This window comes from Oncorhynchus clarkii, chromosome 5 (assembly GCF_045791955.1).
Source record: "Oncorhynchus clarkii lewisi isolate Uvic-CL-2024 chromosome 5, UVic_Ocla_1.0, whole genome shotgun sequence".
Taxonomy (NCBI): Eukaryota; Metazoa; Chordata; class Actinopteri; order Salmoniformes; family Salmonidae; genus Oncorhynchus; species Oncorhynchus clarkii.
In genome coordinates this window covers 40,322,566-40,342,622 of record NC_092151.1, presented here as the reverse complement: position 1 = coordinate 40,342,622, position 20,057 = coordinate 40,322,566, and the positions used below count along the sequence as shown (strand labels likewise).

The following is a 20,057-nucleotide window of genomic DNA, read 5'->3' as shown; positions in this document are numbered from 1 at the left end:
TTTGCATGGGGTCAATATCAATATCATCATAACCTCTTGGATTTTTAGGGCTTGTAAATAGTGGTAGTCCCTGCGTGGTCTTCATTTATAAGATTTGTTACTTTCTAATGGTCTGCTCCTAACAATTTAAGTCCTCTATCTCTTTCGCTCTTCCTCTTACCCACCACTTGAAGGCTGTTAAAAATATGGTGGGAATGGTAAGTTGTGTGTTGTATCTTTCTGGCTTTAGAAACTCATACTGAGGCAAAAAAGTAGCACAAAGCAGAAGTAACCTAAACTACGATAACCAAATAAACTACCTCTCCCTGTCTCCAGCTCCACCAGGTATTGGTTCAGCAACAGACATGTGACAAGGAGCAGGACTTCTCGCTGGCTCCCATCCAGGTATCCATTAGTGTCCAGCTGTGGAGACTTCCTGGTTGTCATGAGTTCCTGGCTGCGCTGGGTGAGTTATCACCGCACTGAGCGGTAGATATACTTGTATTATAGCAGTGGCGGCCAATCTCATCTTTTGAGAGCCACTGTGGGTGTGTCAAGTTTGAACCCAGGTCTCCTGCATGGCACAAGACTGTGTTAGCCCATTGAGCTAAAGCGTTAGCTGTGTGTGTCATTCTTTTCCCTTCTCTGTTTCCCTCCAGGTTTTGACCTGTGTGAGGCAGGACAGGAGGAGGTGCTATTGAAGACTGGTAAACAGGCTTGCAGACGGACAATGCACTTTGCTCTGCAGTCTCTATTGGCACTGTTTGGTAAGAGTCTCCAAGTCCTCTCTCTACATTGTTACAGTATCTAGGCATCTGGACTTCCTATAGTTACAGTGTGCTTCACCATTTCATCTTACCCCTGTCTCACCTCCATCTTCTCCTCTCTCCCTTGCAGACTCCACAGAGCTCCCCAGACGCCTCAGCCTGGACAGCTCTTCATCTCTAGAGTCTCTCTCCTCCTCCCAGTGTGCCTCCGTCCCCCTTAACCTCCCCCAGCCTCCCTTCTCGCCCCCGCTTGGCGGCCCAGACAGTCTCTCATGCGACGCCATCTCCCTCTACAGCCTCAGCTCCCTCGCCTCCTCTCTCAGCTTCCTGTCCCGCCCTGAACCCGCAGGAAGTGATGGCATCAGCCAGCGTTCGCGGCAGCAAGAACTGGAGCGGCACCGCGGAGGAGTCTCTCACCGACACACAGGAGATGTGTCGAGAAACAGATTAACGAATCACAGAGGAGTAGGCAGAGGGACAGAGGGGGAGGATAAGTATGAAGGATTCTCTATCATCAGCAGTGAGCCTCTGGGAGGAGGGGGGAGGGAGTGTGACACCTTACCCTTCCCTGGGGGACACAGACACATAAGAGGAGCAGGGAGGGGAGGGGCGGCAGGGAGGGGGTACCCCGTCTCGATCTCCTCCAAGGGGAGTGTCAGCACTCCCACCTCACCGCTCAAAGTCCTCCCCCCGCCCCTGGCCATACCCCCCAGCCCTAACACACACGTTAAGTCCCAGGGGTAAGCTGTTGCTTTTTTTTTCTTACTAGGCTAAAAAAGACACTTGTTTGCTTTAACTGTTCGCAACTTCACCAACTTGTCACATCAAGTTAAACATCTCTCCCTCCTCTCCTCCCCAGTTCTCAGAGCTTGTCTGAAGGTCAGGTGGTCAGTACAGAGGCGGTCCTCTCGGAGTCTGACCAGTCCAGTACAGAGACAGACAGCACCGTCAAGTCCCAGGAAGACAAGCCACCCTTCACCCCTCTGGACCCCCAGGAGCTGGCCACCAGGATCCTGGAAGAGACCCAGAGCCACATGCAGGCTTTGGAGAGCCTCCAGAGGGGGAGGACAGGAAGGGCAGGCAATGGGGGAGGGGAGAAGGGGCTAAGAGGACAAGAATGTACACCCTCCTCCACCTTAGCCCCCCTGACCCCCACTGGAGGTGGTTTGGGCTTCCGTTCGTCTGAATCCAGCGCTTTCAGCAGACCCAGTAGTAGAGCCAGCCTACAGGCCCGGGCTTCACCTCTCTCCCTCTCCAGCCCTCTCTCACCCCTCCCTGCCACTCTCTCACCCATCTCCACCCCTCTCCTCTCCACCAGGCCCAAACCCCCCTCTCGTTGCTCGTCCTTACAGAAGATCAGCTCCGGCTACAACAGCCCGGCCCTATCCTCCCTCTCTTCCTCCCTCTCTTTCTCTCACCCCCACCCCTCACCCTCCAGAACCCCAGACCCCCACATCCATGCGCAGCTCAGACTTAAATACCCCAGCTCCCCTTACACCCCGCACATCTCACACTCCCCTAATAGCATCTCCATCTCCCCCAGCTCAGGCCACCCTTCTCCAGCCGGCAGCCTCCTGTCCCTGGCCACCTCCCCAGCCCTCTCCCTGGCCCCCTCCCCAGCCTTCTCCCTGGCCCCCTCCCCTGCCCTCTCCTACTCCTCTACAGGCTCTACCGCGTCCCGCTCCAGCCTGGCTGAAACCCCTGGCCTGCGCCGGTTGAAACAGGCAGGCCTGGTGGACGAGAGGGTCCAGGCCATCCACAACCTGAAAACCTTCTGGTCCAATGCCACCCAGAGGCAGGAGGTTCCCGGCCCAGGCAGAGTGCTCCGAGATGGGGGGAAGAAGATGAGCACGGTCCAGAAAGATGTCCTGGGGCTTCTCCACCTCTCTCCAAGACATGGGTCCAACAACAAGAACCAGGACACTGAGGGGCCCCAGAGCCCCATCAACCCGCTTAACGGACATCGAATGCTGGGTTCAAAACCACCAGAGGCGCCTCCTCCTCAGACTGCTACTGACTCCTCCAGGGGAGGTAGTCCTGGTGCACCCCCACACCCTGTCAGACTGCCCTCTGGGAATGGCTTCAAGTTCCCCTCGCCTGGGAAGTTCTTCCCCTCCTCTAAATGCTGAGAGGGGATAGAGCAGGGCTCACCAACCCTGTTCCTGGAGAGCTACCCTCCTGTAGGCTTTTAATGCAACCCCAGTTGTAACTTACCCAATTCAGCTCATCAACCAGCTAATTATTAGAATCGGGTGCGCTAGATTAGGGTTGGAGCGACAACCAACAGGACGGTAGCTCTCCAGGAATAGGGTTGGAGAGCCGTGGGTTAGAGACTCTTCATGGTTAGATATGGTTAGATATCTGCTCCTGACTCTAAGGCTCTTCTGGTGGGTTTTACTAGCAGGGCTGCGAGCTATGAAAGGGACTGAACATTACGTTAGCAAGAAGGTCCACTGGGGACCACCAAAACTGAAGTTCCGATTTGCACTTTGCGGTGACTGACTGCCCCCTAGTGGGGAGGACAGATCAGTGCTAGATCATGGAGGAGAAGAGTGCATGCAGTCACTGAAGGACAGAGGGTCAGATTGGTCTGTAATAATAACCCTGGGTTATGGTGCCTATGGTTCCTCACTGACAACAGAGCATGTAGTCCTCATGTCTCCTTCTACACTGTAAAGACACCTTATACAGGCAGACTCTGTCTCAGGCTCGGAGACTGTTACGATGACTGAAAATACAAAAATTGTGTTTTTACTTTCGATCTAAAACAATAAAATGTATGATTTATTTGAATATAATTATTGTTAACTGTTATTATAAAGGATTGTAACTGTTATATTGTTATTTTATTTTGTAAATTAAATCCAGTGTTTTGTCATCAGTATTAAATGTATTAAATATTAAAAGGCAAACAGTACACAAATAAAAAACATATCATATTTTTATTAAATTGCTGAAAAGACATGTGAGAAGACCTATGTAAATGAAGTGTCAGTCTGAAAGCATGAACTCTCTTACTATTGAAACATGTATTGTCTTTTTAAAACACTTTTTGCAGATGCATCTGTTTTTTCTCAGTAAATTCTTTTCAATAAAACAAGTTTTGCTCTCTTGTCTCATTTTAATGAGGGATATTACTGCCGGCCTGGACTTTGCTCCTGCCTTCGTGAACAAAACTGAACCCTCAACCATGATATTTATAGTGTGATCTACTTTATACACTATAAAATAAGAATTTGATCAAGCTTGCCATAGCGGTAAGAGATGGAATTAGGTGTGCCTGTGATGATGCTTGTTGAAAGTGAGGACTTGGCTGGTGACATCCTGGTTCTTTAGAGCAAAACCCATATACAGGTTTTGGTTATGGAAATGTAATGATTGTATTACCAATAATATTGAGATAAGTGACATTGGTTTAGAAACGTACTGTCTACCTGTACTGGTATTTGGGATAGATCTTGTCCAGAGAAACCTCTGGAAACCTTGACATTTTTATGATTCGAACCAGAGATATATAAGAGATATATAGATATATATAGATATAACACATAAGACATATTATTGATCACAAATACCAAAATGTATTAATCGTCCCTTCTCCATCGGTCTGTGCTATCCTGAATCCTTGGGACGTCCATACCCCCCCATTGCAGTTGATATTTAAAATAAATGGTAAGGGTTAAGGTTAGGGCAGCGTTTTCCAAACTCGGTGCACGTTTAGTTTTTTTCCCCTAACAATATACAGATGCTTCAAATGATCAAAGTTTGCAACTGTGTAGTGGTTGGGCAAAAAACAAAACGTTCAATCCTTAGTGTCACGAGGACCGAGTTCCGCGTAGGAAATCTCAAGGAATCAAAAAAAAAAAGTCGCAAGGAATCTAGATAGCACTGACTCGTCTCCATCCCGGTTCACAAGGTATGCAAGTTCTGACCAATCGGCGACTCCCGTGGGCGGAAACAATTCGTTGTTGATAATTGCTGGTGACGTAGAGAACTTTGCGCAGCCGCAGCCCCGGAGGAGAAGATGGTGCTTATCAAGGAATAGTGAGTTGAAGTATTTAACATATAATTATGTTCGGCAATTTATTGAGTCAACGTGACTGTAATTTGAAATAAGTATTTGCGTATTTGTGGCAGCTGAGAGGATATTGTGAGTGTTTGGGTGGATCAGGATGTGTCTTCACGATACCGGTGTCTAGGCCTAGACAACAGCGATAGCGAGCTAACGTTACCTTTGAATGAATCTGAATGGAGGAAACGAAGTAACTAACGGGGTAGCTATGTGTCTACACCTGTAAAGTTAGCATATAGGTTAGCTGGTTAACACGGTGCCATAAGCTTCGGTCTCGCGAGTGACAGATTATCAAGGTGCCATCTCAGGGGGCTCTTTTCAACAAGACGAGGTACTCAAGACTCCGTCAGTGAGACGTTTCTACGAAATGCAAAATACCATACAACTCAAATGACAGTTAGTGTGCGAGTCGGCACACACTACAATGCTAGTTCGTTAGTTCACTTTTCCAAGTAAATCGTTCACTAGCTAGCATGCAAGCTAACCATCAGCTTGGGTGGCTAAATGACACTTAAGCTAATTACAATTACCTAGCCAGCAACTACCTAGCCCGTTATTTTTAGACCGTGTTGTCAAAGACAGTATATGTGGTGTTGTGTTCAGTCTATCCGTCTACTCTTTCCTGGCGTAACATGCAACCGGCCGACAGTGTAGAGGCTTTTACCTCAGTCTGACTTTACTTGCAGGGTTTCCCTGATGATTTTGTTAAGCGCTAAATGTTTGCTTGTCTCTTCAGCTGCAGCGGTTTTCATGGCAACCATATATAGCTCGCTACCGGCCTTCAGTTCACTCACACTTGTGTTTGGCTGCATCATCAAGCATTGTAATCAAATGCCAATAAATTATCCTCCCCGTTGTCTTGCTTGATATAGTGTGAGTCACATCACCGCCAAGCAAGCGCAGTAATGCACTGACAGTATTGCTCAATGCTGTAGATGGCCAAGTCATTCCTGACATGCTGGCCAAGTGTGCAGTGACTGTCCTAGTGTTTCATCCAGATTTGGTTTAGGGCTGTCTAGATTTAAATTGATTAATTCCCCAACAGACCCAGGCTCAAGTTGTGTGTGTGTGAAGTCGTTTTGCTCAGGGTGTCATGACATATCCCCTATCGGTTGTCAAGAAAACTAAAGAGGTGCCTATTCCCTTTTAAGGTCTATGGGTGGTGTCTGAACAGTCAGCTCACCAGATATTCCTCAGGTGATCCAGGAATTAAACTGACTGAAAGATCAATAAATCTGTTTGCCTTTTCCAAAGGTCTTCCCACGGACAGCTCTGCTTTCCTGTATCATGTTGTATGATGTCTGTGGGAAGTCAGTTACCATAGCTAGGGCTTGTAATTGCTCTACTATGTAGAACCCTTATGGTGTATTTGCAGACCATGCGGTGGACACAGCTGGTTTTGTGTACAGCACACTATCAGAGTAAACTAAACATGTCTCCTCTTATCCTGGAGTGCACATGTGCTGAATCGACTAACTTCAAATAACCTTCTGAACTGAGGACATCATTGTGATTTTTGCAGCCACTCCTTGGATTTTGTTTTGGAAAGATTAGGATTTGACTTATTTCCATATGATTTCAATCACTTTCTGACCACACCCCTTTTGATTTGAACTAAACCTTCCATACACGTTTGCCCATGGTAGAAGTGGTCATGAATGCCAAAAGATTCAGGAGATAGAGGTTCTCAAAGTTGACCCATTTTGCATACCCCACCCTACCATGAGACATCCACGGTTGAATTTGATATAATTTGAAAGCTTACGGAGGTGTCAAACTATTTTATATGTAACATAGTATATGTTCACTTTCTGTTTGTCAAGGTGTCAAAAGCATTCCACAGGCATGCTGGGCCATGTGGACTCTAATTTTTATTTTTTATTTTACTAGGCAAGTCAGTTAAGAACACATTCTTATTTTCAATGACGGCCTAGGAACAGTGGGTATTTGATATCATTTGAAAGCTTACGGAGGTGTCAAACTATTTTATATATAACATAGTATATGTTCATATACATTTTCTGTTTGTCGGGGCTCTACAAGGTTCAGGAGCAGAATGACAGATTTGTACCTTGTCAGCTCGGGGATTTGAACTTGCAACCTTTCGGTTACTAGTCCAACGCTCTAACCACTAGGCTACCCTGCCGCCCCAATGCTTCCCACAGTTGTGTTAAGTTTGCTTTATGTCCTTTGGTGGACCATTCTTGATACATACGGGAAACTGTTGAGCATGAAAAACCCAGCAGCTTTGCAGTTCTTGACACAAACGGTGCTCCTGCCACCTTTACTCCCATACCCCTTTCAAAGGCACTTAAATAATTTTCTCTTGCCCATTCACCTTCTGAATGCCACACAATCCATGTGCATTTTTTTTAGGTAACAGACAACATTGCCTCAAGGCTTAAATCCTTCTTTAACCTGTCTCCTCCCCTTCATCTGCACTGATTTTAAAGTGGATTTAACAAGTGACATAAATAAGAGATCATAGCTTTCAACTTCATGGAAAGAGCAGGTGTTCCTAATGTTTTGTACACTCAGTGTATGATGTAAAATAGGGTCTAAGCTACAACTTCAGAGGTGTCTGTTGTGCCCACCATCGGTTGAGACACAGCAGGCTCTTGAATACAGGGTGGGTGTCATGTTTTGGCTGATACATTTAACTAAAATGTGAATACCATTGAAATTTCAACTTTCAAATGGTACTACAAAGATGGTTGAAGGCCCACACATCAGAGAATGTTGACTTGAGTGGTTGAGAATATCCATTGTTTTAAACAAATTAATTAAATTAATTAGTCAATCTGCCATAGGAAACTTATTTAAATAGATCATAGACATCCCCATTCAAGTTGACATTTGACTGTAGAAAAAATTTGCCAAATATTTTTCTATATTTGTGTTTACACTTTCCAATATTCATAAATTAATGTATTTTGATTTATTGAAATCAAAATACTACTCATATTACAGAGAAAGTGGTAAAGCTTCATGACTCCGATTTTAGATTTGTAGCATCTACAGATGAAACATTATGGAGTCTTAAAGGAGGCCTGAGTAAGGCCAAAATGTCATTTAATATGTCAAATATACAGTATGTTAACAATCCTTTCTCCAAAGGACTATTCTATGGATTTATGGACAAAAATATAAACGCTTACAATTTCAAAGATTTGACTGAGTTACAGTTCATATAAGGAAATCTGTCAAATGAAATAAATTAATTAGACCCTAACCTATGGATTTCACATGTCTGGGAATACAGATATGCATCTCTTGGTCAAAGATGCCTTTAAAAAAAGGTAGGGGTGTGGATCAGAAAACCCGTCAGTATCTGGTGTGACCACCATTTGCCTCATGCAACGTGACACATCTCCTTCTCATAGAATTGATCAGGCTATTGATTGTGGAATGTTGTCCCACTCCTCTTCAATGGCTGTGTAAAGTTGGTGGGAATTGGAACACTTTGTCGTACACGTTGATCCAGAGCATCCCAAACTTGCTCAATGGGTGACATGTCTGGTGAGTATGCAGGCCAGAACTGGGACATTTTCAGCTTCCAGGAATTGTGTACAGATCCTTGCGAGATGGGTCCGTGCGTTATCATGCTGAAACATGAGGTGATGAATGGCACGAAAGGTGGCTCAAGATCTCATTACGGTATCTCTGTGCATTCAAATTGCCATCAATACAATTGAATTGTGTTCGTTGTCTGTATCTTATGCCTGGCCGTGCCATAACCCCACTGCCACCATGGGGCACTCTGTTCACAACGTTGACATCAGCAAACTGCTCGCCCCCACAACGCCATACACGTAGGTGGTCTACGGTTGTGAGGATGGTTGGACGTACTGCCAAATTCTCTCAAATGATGTTGGAGGCGGCATTTGGTAGAGAAATGAACATGAAATTCTCTGGCAACAGCTCTGGTGGACATTCACTGGAAAGTACTGTGTAGGGCAGATGCATCTCTTCATATTCCCAGAACAAGCTGAATGAGTACCCAAATGAAATGTTCAAATCAACTGTGTGGAAAATCGTCAGTTTTTAAAACTGTTAGTTCTTTCCTATTAGAAAATGTTCCGCTCAGTGGTCTGAATGATGAAGAACCAACAAGTCTCACAGTGTGTGGGGTTACTGGAGTTCACCCCTGGCTCTGGTTGAACTCTGCCAAGACAGGCTGAGGCATGGATATGGTTTGGTTTACTGCAAGGGCCCCTTTTAGTCTCTTCGTGTGACACTATGTGTAACACACACACACACTACATGTTAAGGTTTTAAATGTATGTAAAGTATTTTGTCAGTGATGTCTCGTTCGTTGTGTGTCGGACCCCAGTAAGACTAGATGTCGTCGGCTAATGGGCGTCCTAATAAATCAAAAACACTGGTAGAACATCTTTGTTTTCTTATGTTTATCTTTATTTCTTTCTCTCTCTTACAGCCGTGTGATCCTACCGATCTCTGTGCAAGAGGTGAGTACCACCATGTCATAGCCCACACAAACAATTGTTATGCTAGTTTCCTGCTTTCATGCATGCAAGTCTACATGTGCTAGTTTCCTGCTTTCATGCATGCAAGTCTACATGTATGAAAGCAGGTCATAATTGGTGTTGGCATTGATAATGCCTTGATAAACTTAGATTTGTTTGTGACAATAGGTGTATCTGTTGCATGTACAGGATGCATCCGGTGTGAAACAGTACGGTGAAATGCTGACTTACAAGCTCTTCCTCAACAATGCAGTGTTTCATATTAAAGGTCAAAATCCAGAATAGGATCTTAAAGAGCACAGAATGTATAATAGGTCAGATGTACAACAAAGAAATCAGATGAGAAGTAAAACATGAGAATGTACACTATACTGTGTACAAGGTCAGTATCATTTCAATGTGCAGGGATACAGTGGTAGTAGGGGTAGATATGCACATGGGGGCAGGGCCGGCTCTAGCCTTTTGGGGGCCTTAAGCGAGCAAAACATAGTATTGCCCCCCCCCCCCCCCCCCCCCCCACTTGCCGCCGAAGAGAAATGTACATTTTTAAAGTGAATTTAATACAATTCCACAAATTTTGCCATGCGGCGCAGAGATTTTAAAAGGTTTTAGACCTAATTTTCTGCAATTCTAACTAATTGTTAGCTGTCATGGCTAATTGAGTGACTGTCAGTGACTCTCAAAACAAGATAAAAAAATAGCTGATGCACATCCAAATTTCCAACTTGCACCTTGTCTATTCTAACTCTCAACAGTAAGTGGAGACCCCGTCTGAGTTCCTGAAACTTTTACAATTATAGGGGGCGGCGGCTTTTGCCTGGAGTCGGCCCTGGGCAGGGGTAACAGTGACTGAGCAGCAGGATTAATAATAATACCAACTACTAGGTGTGTAAACGTTTAAATGAAATTGGGATGTTAACGTTAAGAACAAATCTCTGACAGAAAAACAAAACATCTTTCACACAATTTTTATCACAGTGCTGTTATCACAAAACTACCACTAATAACTCCCGATCTTCATAAAGACAATAACAAAAAATGACATACCTAACGCAACAATGCTGTAACGTTAGTAGGAGATATGCGTCTTTTGAATTTTTGCCACACGTGTATAAAGCTTGTTAAGTTGGAAAAACTTTGGAAACATGCTGAAGTACGGACTGACTGCTGGGAACACGTCTACAACTTCATCAGCAAGCTGTCAAACTATCATAAATAAGTGCCATTCTGCACACTGTTTACCAGTGCAGTCCCATCCGTGTGTTTGTCAGTGACCCAAAGGAAAATCCAACATAGTGTCTTAATAGGGCGTTGGGCCACCAGAACAGCTTCAATGTGTCTTGGTATAGATTCTACAAGTGTCTGGAACTCTTGGAGGGATGCAACACCATTCTTCCATGAGAAATTCCATAATTTGGTGTTTTGTTGTTGATGGTAAATGCTGTCTCAGGTGCCGCTCAAGAATAAGTGTTCAATTGTGTTGAGAACTGGTAACTGTGTGTATGTAGAAAAGTGTTGATTTATAATAATTACATTTTATTTCACACCTATTCCTACCTACGCTTAGCTTGTGCATGTGTTCGGTTTAGGTGTTTCGGCGTAAGATTCAGACAATGACTGCGGTAGATGGAACGTCATTGCCCCCCCCCCCCCCCCCCAGCGGTCGTACACAATATAACCATTTTCTGCGTTGTGAATTCGAGTGGATTTTTTAATTTTTTTTTAACAGAGTAGGGGGGGGGGGGGCAGCAACCTATATCGGATAATGTCTGTTGCATGCCTTTCTTTCCACTGCAGTCTGTTTTGTCACAGCATTAATACTCCAGCATGATGAACACATTATGTTCTCCTGAAGCATGTGATGTAGTAGCAGCATATAAAGATGTTTAGTGCAGGTACACAGTGTGACAGCTGTAAAGTCACCACCCTGGAGGGGTCATATATCCTGACAGGGAAGGCCATTTCCCCCTTAGTCAGGTCCTACGGACTGAGGTCAATCACCTCCCTTCCATATAAAGATGAACTTCAGAGCAGGCTGCAGCTCTGAAGGCTTGTAATGTGTGGTTCTGGTTTCAACTACTGTACACTGAGTGTACAACATGTTCGGAATGACTGCTCTTTCAAAGACAGACTGACCAGGTGAATCCAGGTGACATCTATGATCCCTTATTGATGTCACCTTTTTAAATCCACTTCAATCCACTTCAAGTGTAGATAAAGGGGAGGATTTTTAAGCCTTGAGACATAGATTGTGTGTAGATGAAAGGGAGGAGACAGGTTAAAGAAGGATATTTAAGCCTTGACACTTCTGTTGTCTGTTACCCAAATACCTAAAAAAATATATATATTTTAAAAAATAGAGACATGGATTGTGTACGTGTGCCATTGAGGGTGAATGGGCAAGACAAATATTTCAGTGCCTTTGAACGGGGTATGTGTAGTAAGTGGCAGGCGCACCGGGTTTCTCTGCTGCTGCTGGGTTTTTCATGCTCAACAGTTTCCTAAATGGCCCACCACCCAAATTACATCCAGCCAACTTGACACAACTGTGGGAAGCATTGGAGTCAACATGGGCCAGCATCCCTGTGGAATGCGTTCGACACCTTGTAGAGTCCCATCCCCCTGAAGAATTGAGGCTGTTCTGAGGGCAAAAGGGGGTTGCAACTCAATATTAGGAAGGTGTTCTTAATGTTTTGTACACTCAGTGTATATTCATGATATGGAGTAGTTGGGCTTTATTGATCCCTAGGCAGAGTTGTACATGTTGGTATAAAAACCATTCGTCCAGGTGTTTGCCTGGCTTCCCCATCACCTCTAGATGTGCCCAGGGTATCAAGGGAAGCATTAGATTTCACACCTAAGTCTAAAGCCTCACTGGACAAACTGTAGCTGATAGTAGAGAAGTGGTGGTGCTGCAGAGGTGGTGCCCCCCCCCCCCCATCTTCCTCCCTCCCTATCTCTCCCTTGGAATCAATTCAAAACGAGCCAAATACATTGCAGCCAACTAAGGCCCACTGTTCCAGTTTGTCTGAGAATCTCCTTTCCTCCTCTCTTGTCCCTAAAGTGGAACTGTGTGTGTGTTTGGGCCGATGCAGGGGGACAATAGGTCCCTTGTTAGAGAACAATAGGACAGGGTTGCAGAATTGGGCCGGTGACTGTATTGGCCGTCTTTCTGTGGTACTGTCGACGCAACGACACACACTCACAATCTTTTTCTACACACACACAATGCAGAGCTTTGTGTTGTCCGGCTCCTAGTCCATGAAGTCACAACACCCTTTCTGATATGTATAGAGTTTGTGTGTGTGAAATGTCATTAGCTTCCCATATCCTAAACCACTAACCCTTAAGGTGGATGGTCATAAACCATATAAACACAACGTCAAATAACACCCCCTTTCAGCCACTAACAGTGACTCTGTCAGTGATTGGCCCAATTGATGTGTGTTAGTGACACTTTGATGTTCTGCGTGTATGTGACACATTTCTGTGTTCTTCTCTCTGTTGTAGTACCAAGTCGGTCAGCTGTTCACTGTAGCAGAGGCCAGTAAGAATGAGACGGGGGGAGGAGAGGGCATCGAGGTGCTGATAAATGAACCCTACGAGGACGAGGGAGAGAAGGGACAGTACACGCACAAAGTCTACCATCTAAAGAGGTACACACACACACACACACACACCAAATCTGCCACACAAGAGCTACACGCATACAGTATTGGGGTGGTGGATGAGTGTACATGCATATTTTCCTAAGATTTAGTTTACACAGGCAGCCCAATTCTGATCTTTTGCCCAGTTACTGATAAAAGAGCGGATCTCAAAAGACCAATTAGTGGAAATGTATTTGAATTGGACTACATGTGTAAACGCAGCCATATGATTGACTCCTGTCTCTCTTGGCAGTAAAGTCCCAGCCTGGTTGAGGTATATTGCACCAGAGGGAGCGTTAGTCTTCCATGAAAAAGCCTGGAACGCCTACCCATTCTGCCGCACCGGTGAGTCCCACAACTCTTGTTTAAACACTCAATTGAGACCAATTCTGATTGGGACTGGCCAACATTGTCACATTTTAATAGTTTTTATTGAAAGTTAACCAATGTTTCCTTCTTTCTTCTATTGCTTGTGTTATCCATCTGCTGCAGTTATAACGGTGAGTAGTGAACTGACCACACACACACACACACACACACCAACCATCATCCCTAGACTCTTGCCATTGTCTGTGTGGGGTAGTGTTGTTGAGACACTCATTCCCGTTAGTGTGACTTCCGTAGCTTGGTGGTGTGTAGCTAGCTGCGCTGCTAATGCTAGCACGCCAAGGTTTAGTTGGGCAGAAGTTCACTAACCAGACGTGTCGTTTCAGTCCGATCAGTTAATTAGCTTAGCTGTTGGGTTTAAATAGGCCTCAGGTCTCCATTCAAGGCTTTTTCAGCATTAGAGATTCCCATTGGTTCTCTATTTAAGGCATTCTGTAGCTTTCCATTGGCTAACGTTTTAAGGCTACTGTACAGAGGAGGTGTAGTAACTAATCAAACATTTGGAATGGTACACCCAATATGGCTGCCGCCCCGACCCACAGCATCTAGAATTCAGTTAGGAGACTTGATTAAAACATGGGCCGATTTTAGATTTTTCTATCCTTTCTTTGCTCACTTCACTTCTTCCAGAACGAGTATATGAAAGATGACTTCCTGATAAAGATTGAGACGTGGCACAAACCTGACATGGGAACGCTGGAAAACGTGCATGACTTGGATGGTCCTACGTGGAAGACAGTGGAGGTAGTCCCCATCGATATCGCAGACAAAGATGTGGTGGCCCATGGGGTGAGTGGACACACACACCTGCTAAACACGTGTATGTGACCAATATTTCTGAATACTTCGAAACAATATAAATAGATTTGTCCTATATTGCTCGTCAGACCTGACATGACTATTGGTTCAAGCCGTGAGGTTTTAACCGCTCATCAGCCGTTTGAGATCAGTGACATGAAGATGGCTCTCTTCCCAGGTGGTAAAATAATCTGTCCCAGTACAGCGCCCCTGTCCCAGGCACTGACGGTTATGTCAATGTATTTGTCTCCCCCATGTGGACGAGCTGGGTCACTGCATGTTGACTGGCTGTGTGCCAATCTAATCTTGAACACCCAGAACTAAAATCTTTCTTAATTGCTTCATGCTCGTTTAAGATCTGTAGGAGATGTGTTAGAAAATACACTAACAACGCTACCGAATTCTCACCCCTCTAAACAGAGTCAATCTGGCAAGTCTAAGGCAAGTTTCATGCTCCCGAGTAACGCAGCGGTCTAAGGCACTGCATCTCAGCGCAAGAGGCGTCACTATAGTCCCTGGTTCGAATCCAGGCTGTATCACATCCGGCCGTGATTGGGAGTACCATAATGCAGCGCACAGTTGGCCCAGCGTCGTCCAGAGTAGGCCGTTTTTGTAAATACGAATTTGTTCTTAACTGGAAATCAGCGGTCCGGAATGAAATTATTTTTTAGTCGTCGCATCCCACAGTCTGTCGACAGATGTTACTACCATTTTTTTATGTAACGTGCATCTGTCCACGGGATTACTACCAGGCTAGTGTCATCCCTAGTCTGTATCTGCTGTTAGCCTGGAAGTCTCTTCCTGCCTGCCAGAAAATGTGCATGTGCAAGACGCTGTGTAGAAACTCTGATCGACACGTCACCTTACTGACACACTGCTGACGTGACTTGTTGTCTGCGTAATCAGCCTTCCTCCCACCCAAAAGCCACAGTGCAGGATCCCCAAGCACTGTAGTTGAGAGACGGTATTGGAGTGAGCTTCTTTGTCTGTGGTGGGCCTACCATGTCTGTCTTGTCAGTCTCTCCTGTACAGTACTGACTGAACACTCAGGACAGAGAGAGAGCATGTGCTACAGTAGTGGCTCCTGTACTCCTAACGACATAAGAGGATCAGTGGCAGGGCCACGGCTTAATCTGAGGGTCCATCTGGTGCAGGCGCACACACACACACACGCACACACACAGGTCTGACCAATTTTTTTATTTTAATTTTTTTAAATGATTTCTTAATTTTTTAAAAGTGGGGACTAGGGGAGAGCCTGTGGTCGTTTGTGGCATTCTTTCATCATAAGGGAGTTGCGTTGATCTCCCAGTTCCTCAGATCGTCGTACCATCCACACATCTCCTTTTACACAGTAGTATGTGAACCGCAAGAAGTCTGGTAGAGGCTTCATTCTAGATAATATTATCTTCATGTACATTAGTACTCCCTTTTCAATAGTTTCTCTGTGTGCGTGTTCACTCCTGCAGGATTATAATGAGCTGTAATGTGTATATGTTTTCAGTATGCATGTTCTGTAATGTACGTTCTCTCCTACAGGACTATAAACCAGAGGAGGACCCTGCTCTCTTCAAATCGACAAAGACAGGCAGAGGACCACTCTCACCTGAATGGAAGGTACAGGACTAGACTCCCTCCTGCCTTGTCTGTGTTAATTGGTCATGTTGACGTTTGACCTCGTTTAGAACAGGGTTAAATCAACGTGCCGCGCTTCTCTTGTTTGCGTTGCTGGACGCTACTGGCCCAAACTCAACATGGTAGAAAATGTCATTTGAAATCTTTCCCTCGTCACCCTTCCTGCTTTTCTCCTCTGACAGAACGATCTGATGAACAAGACAGACTGTCCTAAGATGTGTGCCTATAAACTGGTCACTGTCAAGTTCAAGTGGTGGGGCCTGCAGACCAAAGTAGAGAACTTCATCCAGAAGGTACAACGCTTTTATCTCTCTCTATCTCTCTTAGCCTTTTCACATTACTTTTAGGGCTTCTAATGAGAAAAGACTGATACCTAATATTGTCATCACTCATCTCTCCTACCTCCACCTCTCTCCTTCTTTTAGCAAGAGAAGCGTATTTTCACTAACTTCCATCGCCAGTTGTTCTGTTGGATCGACAACTGGGTGGAGCTGACCATGGCAGACATCCGACGAATGGAAGAGGAGACCAAGAAAGAGCTGGAAGAGGTAATACACAAACGCACAGTTGATGTCTGCCATTGTTTCCTAGGTTTTAGAGAAAGTGCTCGTATTTTTTTTGTGGTGGGGAGACTTATTTTTATGTTTATGATGATGAAGAGGTAACTAACACCTGATTCCAGGGGCATGAAGGGATCAGGAACCACAATAAACAACAAATCACCTCTCTAGGACTGACTGTGACTCTCATTAGGCCTTAACCTTTGACCCTCCTATGGAGGTCTGATTGGTCCAGCTGACAGTTCTGCTCTGCTGCCTTTAGATGCGTGAGAAGGGCACCGTGCGAGGAACCTCGGCAACCTCGGAAGAGTAGCCCCCGCCCCTGTAGGTCAGAGGCTGAGTAAGTTCCCCAGCAGGACACAGGAAATGACATCATCGTGGCGTTGTGGACTCACCCCATGCCTGTACTCGTCTTCATTGTATATCTTTCTTTCACCCCCACTCGTTTTTGTTGCTCATCGCCTGTTTTTTTTTTTGTTTTCACTTTTTGCCAGCTGCATGTTGCCAGTCTAATCAAACGTTCTGGGTCAGTCTGTCCTGTCTATGGTGGCTTTGCCTCTGTCTCCATGTGGCTGTCTCATTCTGTTTCTGCCTCTTTCCATCACGCCTGCCTTCCGTTCCGTCTGGCTCTCTCAGCAGTTCTGCTGCACCACTTTCATCCTCCTTTTTCAAACCTTCATTTGTTTTTTTTGTCCACTTTCTAACTAACATGGTGTGTTTTATGTGTGTGGTTCCAGGTGTTGGGGCTGCGCCACTACCCTGTTGCTATCTGCCATCTTTCTGCATGTCAAATCAAATCAAATTTTATTTGTCACATACACATGGTTAGCAGATGTTAATGCGAGTGTAGCGAAATGCTTGTGCTTCTAGTTCCGACAATGCAGTAATAACCAACAAGTAATCTAACTAACAATTCCAAAACTACTGTCTTGTACACAGTGTGAGGGGAAGATGACCTGGGGTACTAATGTAAGAAATAACACGTAAAAAAACAAAAAACTGCATAGTTTCCTAGGAACGCGAAGCGAGGCGGCCATCTCTGTCGGCGCCGGAAGTTGACCCATGTTGCCTACATGGGGAATGATCTGTCATGTGGACAGAGTGGACAGAGAGGATAAGAGTTTTCACTGTGATGGAGATGGGTTGATGTGCTGTAAAGGGGAAATACTCTTTTTGTATTTCATGAAGTGAACATTGGCAGTGTAGCTAGTACATTATATGAACCAGGCAATAGTCATTTGATGGAATGACAAAAGTGGTTCACTCCTCCGTCTCATCACAGACAGACTCTTGTCCTTCAGGGGGTACTGTGGTGACACCCGCATTATTTTAATCTCTCTTGTTCTTTCTCCTTCCTCTCTTGTTCTTTCTCCTTCCTCCTTGTCCCAGCTGCGTAGGTCAGGTCAGGTTCGAGGCATGACTGCGGCTCACGAGCAGTGAGGTTGACCAACAAAACCCTTCCATGATGATGTTACCATGTCCACAGAGGAGAGGAAGTCTCTGCTCTACTTCCTGTCTCCAATGATTCATATTGGGGGGGGGGGGGGGGGGGGGTTGTCCTGATTGGTCAATGTTATTGTACTGACCCCCAATCACATGCCTCCTATTCACACAGAAAAACAAAAGCGGTTTTGCATTTAAAGAAAATTTTTAAACTCTTTGCACAGAAGGTAAAATGTAATTGTTAGTTGATTATAAGACGGGCTTCGTTTGTATCCAGAGACACAGAAAGCCTTTTAAACAGATAAGAATGTTATTTGTTGTTTTACAGTTCTCGGTATGTTATAATTTCCCCAAAAATTGGAATAAGATAATGTATTAACAGGCTTTGGACCAATTTAATTTTTCATGTATTTGTGTTCCCTGTTTTTTATCATACTGTATCTGTCATTCTGCCATTGGTTTCATCTGTGTTTCTTCCCCCTCCCGAGACTACGGTCCGTACAAGCCCTTATCCCAGTTGTAGTGGTCTGCAGACTTGAAACGCGTCCCAAATGGCACCCTATTCCATATAGGGCACCACTTCTGGCCTGAGCGCTGGGTCTGAACGGGGTGCCATTTTGGGATGTAGATGAAGCATTTTAACCCCTGGTCACTGTCCTGTCTGTCTGACAGGTGGCTGGGGAGACAGTTGTTCTTTTGTTGATTTGTCCCAGGTCTGTGGCTCTCTCTCGTAGAACGTGATGTTTCTGCATGACTTGATTATCCTTCGCTACCTTACAATATATAAGCCAGACACACACACACACTCGTGAATGCATGCGTACAACTGCAACCCACAGTGACTGGCAGTGCATGTGCGTTCGGATGCCTCCGTACTCTGCCGTTAGGGAGTGTGTCCAAACGAGAAAGGGTTAGGATCCTCTGTGGACACAACTATGGCTACGTGTGTGTGTGTGTGATTAGGATGCTGCTTCTGAGTGGTTTTGGCACAGCTAGGCTTCTCGCTGCTACCTGATCCAGCCTGTTGTAAATTGGCCTTGCGCTGTGGCTGCACCCCTCTCCTGTAAACTAGGGCTTCAATACCAGGGCTGGGGGCCGGGTCTACTTCAACTCAGTCCTTTAAGGACTTCAACCAGAAATTCCAATTTAAACATTTCTTCTTGGATTGGACTTTCAATGCATTTCCTGAATGGACTCCATTGAAATGGAATTGGCCTCTGGTTTTTAACAAGAGGGCTGGGCTGCCCCAGGGCAACCTAGCTTCTATTTTACCATAACTGATGAAGAGTGTGTGTGTGTATACTGTAAAGGGTTTTGTATATCCTCTTGAACAATTGTAGTTCTGTTTGTCATGCTGTTCTCCCTCCACTCACCACTGTCCCAGGCAGCAACCATCTGTCTAACAGATAAGGGTTGTGATCGAGTGGTTTAGCATACTTCTACATTTCTTGTATGTTTTAGTTTTTTTTGCTGTGTTTTTGTTGTTGCATTGCTGTCTATTGATCATGTATGTTGCCGTCATTTCCCTTTTTAACGTGTTAAGGTTATAAACATTTCGTCATAATTTTTTTGCCTCGTGCTGCTAAACCAGCTGTATCTAGTACCTCCTTCATGCCCCTTTGCTTTCTGCCTACCTGGAGTCACGTAGTGTGTTAATGACATCGGAGCGAGAGCTAGACTTTGGTGGCTTTAAAAAATATATATATATATACTTTTAAATATTTGATAGATGATCCCCAGGTCTGCTATACCATTAGTAGGGACAAAGACATGGTCCCTGTGACTGTCCAGCTGTCCTGTGGGACTACCAGTCTAGTTCTACTACTGCAGTGTTGACCGTCCTCTGATTTCATATTGACGATGATACATGGTGGTCGGGTCTACTCTAGACGGACCTGTCTTGTCTCCCAGTACTGTAACTATATACAGCAGGACGCTGGCTCAAATGGCGCCCTGTTCCATATATAGTGCACTACTTTTGGCAGGACAATATCGTAAATGGGGTGTTCAGGTGTAAAATATAATCATACTCTTGATTTCAGATCAGCGTGTTGTTCAGACACTGCTTCGAAAGATTCACTTTTCTTTTTCTGCCAATGGCTAAGGTTAGGATTTGGAGAATAATCTGATCCTAGATCTGTGACTGTGGTCATTTGATGTTCCGCCCCCATGGCTTTCATCAATTCTGCAGTTTGACTGTACATTCACGAAGGTAATACAATGTGTCTGAGGTAATGAATTTCTCTGAAGTACGCAAAGACAATATTTTAGTGCAGATA

General features: G+C 44.9%; 2 protein-coding genes across 2 annotated transcripts in view; both read left to right on the top strand.

The window, feature by feature from the left end:
• The window catches only part of LOC139408833 (tetratricopeptide repeat protein 28-like), a 92,155-nt gene extending 88,419 nt beyond the window's left edge, over positions 1-3,736 (top strand). Inside the window, exons 34-37 of the mRNA XM_071153199.1 lie at positions 316-445; positions 639-746; positions 877-1,486; positions 1,606-3,736. Coding sequence (XP_071009300.1) covers positions 316-445; positions 639-746; positions 877-1,486; positions 1,606-2,875 — 2,118 coding nt within the window. The 3' untranslated portion in view covers positions 2,876-3,736. The remainder of the gene's footprint in view (positions 1-315; positions 446-638; positions 747-876; positions 1,487-1,605) is intronic.
• Positions 3,737-4,737: 1,001 nt separating this feature from the next.
• On the top strand, positions 4,738-17,876 carry LOC139408832 (phosphatidylinositol transfer protein beta isoform-like). The gene is made up of 10 exons (XM_071153198.1): positions 4,738-4,790; positions 9,257-9,287; positions 12,816-12,961; positions 13,209-13,300; positions 13,448-13,455; positions 13,973-14,131; positions 15,680-15,757; positions 15,958-16,068; positions 16,201-16,323; positions 17,725-17,876. Exons 1-10 carry the CDS (start codon positions 4,771-4,773, stop codon positions 17,773-17,775), a joined length of 819 nt encoding a protein of 272 aa, XP_071009299.1. The 5' UTR covers positions 4,738-4,770; the 3' UTR covers positions 17,776-17,876.
• The last annotated feature ends 2,181 nt before the right edge of the window (positions 17,877-20,057 follow it).

Excerpts from the sequence above, each read along its gene's own strand:
- LOC139408832 (XM_071153198.1), top strand. The coding sequence starts at position 4,771 with ATGGTGCTTATCAAGGAATA. Across the intron at positions 4,791-9,256 it reads ATGGTGCTTATCAAGGAATA|CCGTGTGATCCTACCGATCT; the intron begins GTGAGTTGAAGT and ends TCTCTCTTACAG. Across the intron at positions 16,324-17,724 it reads CCAAGAAAGAGCTGGAAGAG|CTGCGTAGGTCAGGTCAGGT; the intron begins GTAATACACAAA and ends TCCTTGTCCCAG.